Source organism: Pristiophorus japonicus, chromosome 14 (genome assembly GCF_044704955.1).
Source record: "Pristiophorus japonicus isolate sPriJap1 chromosome 14, sPriJap1.hap1, whole genome shotgun sequence".
NCBI lineage: Eukaryota > Metazoa > Chordata > Chondrichthyes > Pristiophoridae > Pristiophorus > Pristiophorus japonicus.
In genome coordinates, this window is record NC_091990.1 from 3,921,023 (window position 1) to 3,931,472 (window position 10,450).

General features: G+C 47.6%; 1 protein-coding gene across 1 annotated transcript in view; it reads left to right on the forward strand.

The window, feature by feature from the left end:
- scmh1 (Scm polycomb group protein homolog 1) overlaps nucleotides 1–10,450 on the forward strand; it is a 229,958-nt gene extending 219,508 nt beyond the window's left edge. Inside the window, exons 14-15 of the mRNA XM_070898789.1 lie at nucleotides 2,310–2,455; nucleotides 7,994–10,450. Of these exons, the coding sequence (XP_070754890.1) occupies nucleotides 2,310–2,455; nucleotides 7,994–8,119 (272 nt within the window). The 3' untranslated portion in view covers nucleotides 8,120–10,450. The remainder of the gene's footprint in view (nucleotides 1–2,309; nucleotides 2,456–7,993) is intronic.

The following is a 10,450-nucleotide window of genomic DNA, read 5'->3' on the forward strand; positions in this document are numbered from 1 at the left end:
GAGAGGCAGTACTGAGGGAGTGCCGCACTGTTGGAGGGGCAGTACTGAAGGAGCGCTGCACTGTCAGAGGTACCGTCTTTCAGATGAGTCGTTAAACCGAGGCCCCGTCTGCTCTCTCAAGTGGACGTAAAAGATCCCATGGCACTATTTCAATGAAGAGCAGGTATCCTGGCCAATAGTTATCCCTCAATCAATATCACAAAAACAGATCATCTAGTCATTATCACATTGCTGTGTGTGGGAGCTTGCTGTGCGCAAATTGGCTGCCGCGTTTCCTACATTACAACAGTGACTGCACTCCAAAAGAACTTCATTGGCTGTGAAGCGCTTTGGGACGTCCTGAGATTGTGAAAGGCGCTATATAAATGCAAATCTTTTAATTCTACCTTGGATGAGGTCAGTACCTCCATACAGAATGAGAATCAAACTGGAACCTTCCCTGTCTATTATTGGGTCGTGCTGTTGAGCGAATATCGTTGCTGTGCTCAAAAACTGGGCAATAGTGGGGCCAAATATCTGTCCCTGGTGGATGCATCAATTTGCTGCCAGTCCTGATTTTCAGGCGGGCCTCAAGCCTGGTGGCCAGGTCTCCCGCTCTTCCCCATATTCCTGCAATTATTTCCCCTTTAAGTATTTATCCAACTCCCTTTCGAAAGCCACAATTGAGTCTGCCTCCACCACCCTCTCAGGCAGCGCATTCCAGATCCTAACCACTCGCTGCGTAAAAACGTTTATCCTCATGTTGCCTTTGGTTCTTCTGCCAATCGCCTTAAATCTGTGTCCCTCTGGTTCTCGACCCTTCAGCCATGGGGAACAGTTTCTCTTCATTAACTCTGTCTAAACCCTTCGTGATTTTATCAAATCTTCTCTTAGCCTTCCCTGCTGCAAGGACAACAACCCCAACTTCTCCCGTCTATCTATGCAACTGTACTCCCTCTTCCCTGGAACTGTTCCAGTAAATCTCCTCTGCACCCTCTCCAAAGCCTCCACGTCCTTCCTACAGTGCCCAGAATTGGACACACTATTCCAGCTGGGGCCGAACCAGAGTTTTATATAGCTTTAGAATAACTTCCTGACATTTGTACTCTATGCCTGTGTCTATAAAACCCGGCATCACATGTGCTTTATTAACTCAAACAGCAGCAAAATACCGCAGATGCTGGAATCTGAAATAAAAGCAGAAAGCGCTGGAAATCTCAGCGGGTCGGGCAGCATCTGTGGAGAGAGAAACAGAGTTAACGTTTCGGGTCGATGACTCTTCCTCAGAACTGCCAAATGTTCGAGAAGAGCAGATTCTTAGCCACGGAAAGGGGGAGGGGAGGAATGTACACAAGGGAAGGTCTGTGATAGGGTGGAAGGCAGGAGAGATTAGAGAGACAAATGGGATGATGGGCCGAATTGAAATGGTAATGGCCGGAGTTAGAAAAAAGTTAATCTGGATAGGGTGGGAATGGCGGGGTAATGACCAGCTGCCATTCTAGACAAAGAGAAAAAAAAGAGAGAAGAAAATAACATAAGATTGGGAAGGAGCCAAAAGTAGCCAGAGGTTATGGTCTGAAATTGTAGAACTCAATGTTGAGTCCAGAAGGCTGCAAAGTGCCCAAACGAAAGATGAGGTGCTGTTCCTCGAGCTTGCGTTATTAACTGCCTGGTTAGCCTGTCCTGCCACTGTGATATATTCTTTGATATTAGTATATTATATTGATAAAATGCAACATCCCCACTGACACCTGGGAGTCCCCAGCCAAAGACTGCCCTAAGTGGAGAAAGAGCATCCGGGAGGGCGCTGAGCACCTCGAGTCTCGTCGTCGAGAGCATGCAGAAAGCAAGCGCAGGCAGCGGAAGGAGCGTGCGGCAAACCAGTCCCACCCTCCCTTTCCTCCAACCACTGTCTGTCCCACCTGTGACAGAGACTGTAATTCCCGTATTGGACTGTTCAGTCACCTGAGAACTCACTTTTGGAGTGGAAGCAAGTCTTCCTCGATTCCGAGGGACTGCCTATGATGACATCACAAACACACACACAAGATGGCGCTACAGGAACTTGTCATGTGACCTTGACACGTGATCCTTTTATTGCATTTACAGCAGTGGTTGCATTATATCGGTTGTCCACTGGGTGGGCCTCTATATTACAGCCACCTTTAAAGGTTTGTGCACAAACACCCCCAGGTCGCTCTGTTCCTGCACCCCTTTAAAACTAATTGAGACTCTTCAGTCAAAGTTTGTGGCTTCTGCGAAAATGGGAGCATTCTTGGGGTGGGAAAAGTGCTCGACTAATGGCTGGTTATTTTGTGATCTTTTCCCAGGTTCCGACCGGTTTATGGGAGCACGAGACGCACCCCGTTTGATCAGCAAGGATCCCTCCGGCTGGACTGTGGAGGATGTAATGCAGTTTGTTCGCGATGCCGATCCACAGTCTCTGGGCCCTCACGCAGACCTATTCCGAAAGCACGTAGGTGTACGGCAATGTATCCGCACAAGGCTCGCGTTCCCGCTGCCTTCAGTGCCAGGGACCCCGGCTACAGTTAACTCTCAACGGCTGTGAGCTCCAGGGAATTGCTGTCCCCGGTTTTATAATCTCTCAGCTTACACCAAGGTCATGCTCGAGCAAACACCAATGTTACACCAGCAACAACTTGTATTTATATAGCGCCTTTAACGTAGTAAAATGCCCCAAGGTGCTTCACATGAGCGTTATCAAAGTTTGACCCTGAGCCGCATAAGGAGAAATTAGGGCAGGTGACCAAAGGTTTGGTCAAAGAGGTCGGTTTTAAGGAAAGAGGTGGAGAGGTTTAGGGAGGGAGTTCCAGAGCTTGGGGCCCAGGCAACAGAAGGCATGGCCACCGATGGTGGAGCGATTATAATCAGGGATGCTCAGGAGGGCAGAATTAGAGGAGCGCAGACATCTCGGGGGGTTGTGGGGCTGGAGGAGATTACAGAGATAGGGAGGGACGAGGGCCATGGAGGGATTTGAAAACAAGGATAAGAATTTTCAAATTGAGGCGTTGCTTAACCGGAAGCCAATGTAGGTCAGCGAGCACAGGGGGTGATGGGTGAGCGGGACTGGGTGCGAGTTAGGACAGGGGGTGATGGGTGAGCGGGACTGGGTGCGAGTTAGGACAGGGGGTGATGGGTGAGCGGGACTGGGTGCGAGTTAGGACACGGGGTGATGGGTGAGCGGGACTGGGTGCGAGTTAAGACACGGGTTGCCGAGTTTACAATAATAAATCCACTCAAATGTCACTACAAAAATAATAATTTAGAAGACATTTTTAATTAAAAATATGTTTTCAATTTTCCCCTTCATCCTTCTCCCAATCTCGCCTCTTTCACATTCTCTTATTCTGATTTTTGTTTTAATTTCCAACTTGTCTCCTGACCTAATTTATTTTGTTTCTCTTTTTATTTTAAAACTTCTAATTAAACTCTTTGTTTTCCCTTTCTGCATCCTCCTGACTCCCATTTTTGGAAATGGGAGCAATTTATAATGAAGACTTTTGATGCGCTAAAAATCAGTGCCGGCCGATTTGTTTTTCAGCCAGTCAATCGTCAGCTGAGCGAGGAGTGGCATTGCCCTCCGAACCAAAGGGGGCGCTCTCACCGATCTCGAAGATTTTTCTCCGGCTCAATCCATGGAAAGTGCAGCGCAATTCAGCTCTTGAAATTTATTTTTCTCTTCCGTGGCATGTTCGGGGCGGTCGTAGGTCGCTGTCACCAGCGCCGTGCTGACCCGTCTCAACAACACTCCCCTTCCGTTAAAGGGCAGGCCGCTGAAAACTCTGCATTTAGTTTAGTTTGGCCCATTGGACCACCAAGGCAGGGTTTGGGCCGGGCCAAGCGGCCTGGTACCCAAGAGGGGGCGCTGTGCTGCCTGTTGGCGGCCCGGCCGAACCCGTGGGTGCCGCAGAGCCGGCAGGCAATTAGAATAAAATGGCGGCCGCGGCAGAGCGCCCTCCCCTTTAAGAGCGGATGCGCCGCCCAGCGACACGCGGCTTCCCGTTGTCGGGGTCACCAAGCGACGGCGGCTCCACTCCCGCGGGGCAATTTCCCACGATGGTTCAAAAGGGGGTCGCTGCCAGTCGGTGAGGGGGTCACTGTGTACCCAACCAGCACCGATTGGGGAAATAAATGGAGGACAATTTATGAAACATCAGCGATTCCGCGGCGAGTGTTTACCGACCCATGGTCACTGCTCTTATAGAAAGGGGCAATTTTGGCCCCCGAGTCCCCACAGCCCTCTGGGGCAGAGAATTCCGAAGATTCACCAACCTCTGAGTGAAGAAATTCCTCCTCATCTACCCTGTCAAGCCCTGTAAGAATTGTGTATGTTTTAATGGGATCCCCTCTCATTCTTCTAAACTCTAGAGAATATAGGCCTAGTCTACACGATCTCTCCTCATAGGACAATCCCCCCCCCCCCCCCCCCCACCCCGATCCCAGGAATCAGTCTGGTGAACCTTTGTTGATCTCCCTCAAGGGCAAGTGGTTAAGACCCAACCAAAGGGTTAAAATCTAAATAAACTGCTTTGTCACTGAAGGTTAATCTTTAATGGGAATGCTGGTTGGGGTATTTTGGAGGTACTTAAATTTTCAAAAGAATTACTTAACTTTGTAAATGACCCAAGTGAGCTCAATCCTCACAGGAACTTGGTTTATAATCCTCCTGATTTCCAGGCTCATTCAACCTGTTCTGCAAGGAGTAAGATTGCAGCAAAGCTGAGACCCTGGATTCTCCTCCAGACTTCTCCCCATGACATTTTCTATGGGTGCTGTACATACAAGACACTAGCTATCAATAATATTTGTGTTGTCTGATGATGGCTGAACATAAATGGTGTGTGTTCCATCAAGGCCATGATATATCAGTGAGTATCGCAAAGGCACCTGTTGTAAATGCTCGGGTCTCAGTGATGGTGTGTAATACTTCAGATAGGCTATGGTTTTTGAACATTTATCACAGATTTTAAAGTATTATCATCCTTGTTTTTTTGATTATACCATGGTCTTGATGTAACGCACACCATTTATCCTTGGTCACTATCAGGCAACACAAATACAGTGGGTCCACTCCAGGGACTTGAGCACATGAATCTAGGCTGACACTCCCAGTGCAGTACTGAGGGAGTGCTGCACTGTCGGAGGTGCCGTCTTTCGGATGAGACGTTAAACCGAGGCCCCATCTGCTCTCTCAGGTGGATGTAAAAGATCCCATGGCACTATTTTGAAGAAGAGCGGGGGAGTTATCCCCGGTGTCCTGGGGCCAATATTTATCCCTCAATCAACATCACAAAAATGGATTATCTGGTCATTATCACATTGCTGTGTGTGGGAGCTTGCTGTGCGCAAACTGGCTGCCGCGTTTCCCACATTACAACAGTGACTACACTCCCAAAGTACTTCATTGGCTGTAAAGCGCTTTGGGACATCCTGAGATCGTGAAAGGTGCTATATAAATGCAAATCATTCATATAAAAGTTTGCACGTGAAGATTGCGTGGTTATATAAATGCCTTTGGCTTGATGTCTTATATTGTTCTTAATTGCTAACTACTGACTACTGACTCCCATGCACCCCACGATCACTGCACTCCATCTCCTGTCCCTTTCACCAGTTTGGCAGCTGTTGTTGGTTTATGGCGATCTTCATCGGCTGATTGAAGAGATTATTTTTAACCCCGTTAGAATATGGTAGCATAGTGGTTCTGTTACTGGACAAGTACGACCGAGATTTGGACCTAACAATGCTGAGAATGTGAGTTTAAATCCCACCATGGCATTTTGAGAATTTGAAATCAGTTTTAAAAATCTGTAAACAGAAAGCTGGTATCCGTTTTATTTTAATCAAAAAGTGACAATGATTGTAGTAAAATCCCAACTGGCTCACCAATGTCCTTTATGGGACGGAAACCTGCTGCCCTGACCCGGTCTGGGCCTATATGTGACTCCAGACCCACATCATGGTTAACTCATAACTGCCCTCTGTATTATTCTTATTTTCAAATCCCTCCATGGCCTCACCCCTCCCTATCTCTGTAATCTCCTCCAGCCCCACAACCTCCGAGATATCTATGCTCTTCGGTGGCCGTGCCTTCTGTTGCCTGGGCCCCAAGCTCTGGAACTCCCTCCCTAAACCTCTCCACCTCTCTTTCCTCCTTCAAGACGCTCCTTAAAACCTACCTCTTTGACCAAGCTTTTGGTCACCTGCCCTAATTTCTACTTATGCGGCTCGGTGTCAAATTCGTAACACTCCTGTGGAAACACCTTGGGACGTTTCATTGTGTTAAAGGTGCTATATAAATACAAGTTGTTGTTGTAGTGCCACTCAGCTGCCTCAAACCAGTATCCAGCGGTTCAGGAAGCAGGCCCACGACAAAAATCTTGGGTCAGGAGGGATGGGTGATAAACGTCAGCCTTGCCTGTGATGTCCACATCCCAAGAATTAATTTTTTTTTTTAATGTCCTTTAGCTTTTGTTATTTTTCCGAAAACCAAGCTTTTCTATGCTACGTGAGACCTTGGAGTCCCCGTTCTCCCACGGGTAGATTCCGCACTGGTTTATGACAACGAGAGTCAAGGTTGTTGAAAGGCAGACTTCAAACAGTCTGTGGGCTTGACGTGCAATGACTCTTAATGAGGCAACATCAGTGCCAAATTGACGCCCAGCATAACTTTAGCTGAAAAGGCATCAAGTCAGCTGATGTGGTGTTGCCTTGCTGTAAGATTTAATATCAATAGATGTCTTTGATCTTTAGTAACCACAATAAGTGTCAGTTTTTTTTTTAAGTTGATAATACCGTTAGAAGCAACTGCACAGTACTCGAATTTCCCATATAAACCATCCAAATTCCACCCTCCATTGGCTCAGGACCCAGTGTTTCATTCTGAGCAATACTCCAGCTTCCCATTTTAATCTCCTTCCAGCGGACACGCCACTCCCCCCCCCCCCCCCTTATAAAGATTGGTACGAGAATTTTAAAGAAAAACTGGAAAAATGGTGACCATTTTGTTAATGGTTTGTGCAATGTATTTGGTTCATGGGTTCTTTGCTTAAGAAATCATAGCAACACATTATTATGAACTATATTTGCATTGGAGGCTGTTCAGAGACAGTTCACTCGGTTGATTCTGGAGATGAGGGGGTTGACTTTATGAAGATAGGTTGAGTAGGTTGGGCCTCTACTCATTCGAGTTCAGAAGAATGAGAGGTGATCTTATCGAAACATATAAGATAATGAGGGGGCTGGACAAGATGGATGCAGAGAGGATATTTTATTTCCACTCATAGGGGAAACTAAAACTAGGGGACATACACTCAGAATAAGGGGCTGCCCATTTAAAACTGAGATGAAGAGGAATTTCTTCTCTGAGGGTTGTAAATCTGTGGAATTCTCTGCCCCAGAGAGCTGTGGAGGCTGGGTCATTGAATATATTTAAGGCGGAGATAGACAGATTTTTGAGCGATAAGGTGAGTGAAGGGTTATGGGGAGCGGGTGGGGAAGTGGAGCAGAGTCCATGATCAGATCAGCCATGATCATATTAAATGGCGGAGCAGGCTCGAGGGGCCAAATGGCCGACTCCTGCTCCTATTTCTTATGTACTTAACTAGTTGGTTTATCAGCAATGATTTAACAATCACACGATACATTACCCCTTCATCCACCAGACTCTCAACCACCTGCCTCATCGTGGATCCCCCGAACCTAACTGGCTGGGGTTTTATTGAGTCTTATGAACATCACGTGACTGGCTAAGCCACTCACAATGCAACAGCTCCACAAATATGTGAGCATGCCCACACACATTTCAGTCTTCACCTGGGTGCCAATCTCCCATCGCCCCCGCTCTCAGTATAAAATTCCCCCTTGAGTCAATCCGAAGGTTTGGGCTAAGTGCGCTGCGTGTTCCTGGACGGCAACTGCCGCTGGATAAAACCGGCTGCTTTCCGGACTGAAGTGATCAATGGTCCAAGTTGTGCTGTGCTTTGTATCACAGGAAATCGATGGGAAGGCATTGCTGTTGCTCCGGAGCGACATGGTGATGAAGTATATGGGACTGAAGCTGGGGCCAGCCTTGAAGATTTGCTACCACATCGACAGACTGAAGCAGGGCAAATTCTGAACTTGAGACTCCACCTTATCGCGGAACATGTTCCAATAAAACTGCGAGACTCCAGAAGGAGCCACTCCCCAGCCACCCTGCCAAAAGGGACACGTTGATGGGGATTTAATCACTTTGGGCTCGATTTTCAAATGCCATGTGTCTTTCTGAGATACCAGCTAAGCAGGATTACGGATACTTTGACTCGCCAGTGACTATATAACCGTGATGCCAGAAATAACCGTGGACAATACCGTTTTACTGTAAAGCGCTGCAGGTCACAATGAAGCTTTGGTCCTCTGGATTATCGGAACGGGACAGGAGAGGTTACTGTCCGGCCGACATGAAATATTTTAAGAAAATGCTCCAGTTATTGCCTGTTGTGTAGCAGTTGTGTTTCTTTTTTTACCAGGTTTGTTTCAGTTGTTCATTAATTAATTGCTCTTGATGGTGGGCACCGCCGTATGTTACCCAAGCACTTGGCCGTGATTGGCATTTTGCTGGTGACCTACCGTCTCTTTCCACAACTCAGTCATGGTTCATGCGTTTCGAGTGCTGGAATGAGTCAGTGAGACTTGAAAGCTGCGATCGTGAGTTGCCTTTTGTGTTCCTTCAATTTGGGGTAAGGAGATTTAACAGTACGTTAAAGGATTTTTAATACAGGTTGGACCTCTCTGCTCCGGCACCCTCGGGACTTGACTGGTGCCGGAACAGAGAATTTTCTGAACCACGGGAGGTCACGCTTACTGGTACCTGTCGACAGCATGTGGGCTTCTGTGTGTGTGTGTGTGTGTGTGTGTGCTGGCAGCCTGTGGGCGGCACCCTCAACACGCGCGCACACACTCACTGACTGACAGCCACTCCAGCCAATCGCCGAACACACTCACTGACTGACAGCCGCTCCAGCCAATCGCCGAATACACTCACTGACTGACAGCTGCTCCAGCCAATCACCGAATACACTCACTGACTGACAGCCGCTCCAGCCAATCGCCAAACACACTCACTGATTGACAGCCGCTGCAGCCAATCGCCGAACATGCACTCACTGACTGACAGCTGCTCCAGCCAATCGAAACTTTTTTTAAATAAACCCTCCTCTCCCTCTGGCCCAGCTAATGCCAAAGCACGGATGTTTCCAAACCAGAGAGTCCCGGACCAGAGAGGTCCAATCTGTATATATAATGAGCATCTAAGACTCTGGCGAGAAGAGTCTGAAAGGTATTGTCGTCCTTTAATGCAGAAGATGCAGTGTTCATTGTGTAGCTGGAACCCGATGTCTGTGCTACAACACTACGTACAGTCTCCTTCTCTGTTTCTTCAGTTGTTTTATATTATTGTTTCTTCATTTTTGTTACCAAGTCTGAATTTTTGTACAAACCAAAATCGTGTAGCAGAATTGAACATGTAGCATTTGTGGTCTCCAACCTTTGTCATATTGCACCTATTCAGCGGGAGCCGTTAATAATACAGACCAAGTCAATCAGAGCAAATCCATTAAGGGGCCTATTTTTAAAAAAACTATATGAATTTTCTTTTGCCAATTTCCAGCCCCTCCAGCCCATTTCTCTCTTCCCCCTCCTGAAGGTGGTTCCCTGGGCACTGGTTGCTCACCACTAACTTGCCCGAGCGGCCGTTTTTTTGTCCGTTGGCAGGCGATTAAATCACGGGGATATTTCAGCCAGACTCAGTCCCAACTCGCGCACTTTCCAGCAGGAGACACTGGCTCACGATCAGGAATGGGAACCCGGATTTCCCACCTCCCTCGCCCAGAGCTCCAGGTTCCCATCCCAGTTGGGACTGGCTAATTCAGCTCCGACTGCAATTCATACTTCCTACTTTGCGTGGCTCAGTTGCCAACAGCGTAACCCTTAACCTGTTGTTTGGGGTGCTCGCCCCCTTTAAGGGGCAGTGTGGCGTGTTCAAAATACCACGCCTGCGCAGTTTTTCTCATTGAAGAGCCGGTGAGCCACAACACGGGAGGTCAGAGAGCTACCCGCACTTGCGGCCATACAGCTTAAAGGGAGCATTGGTTACAGACAGAATTTATCGACTAAACTATCAGGGAAAACTGAATGATGTGTTTCTGTTGAATCGTGTGATGGTTCCAGTATTATATAAAATGTGCAGCAGCAAAACAGGCCATTTGGCCCATCCACTCCGTGCCGGTGTTTATGTTCCACACTAACCTCCTCTCACCCCATCAGTACAACCATTTATTCCCTTTTCCCTCATGTGTTTATCTGGCTTCTTTTTTTCTCTCAGAGGGTTGTAAATCTGTGGAATTCTCTGCCCCAGAGAGCTGTGGAGGCTGGGTCATTGAATATATTTAAGGCGGAGATAGACAGATTT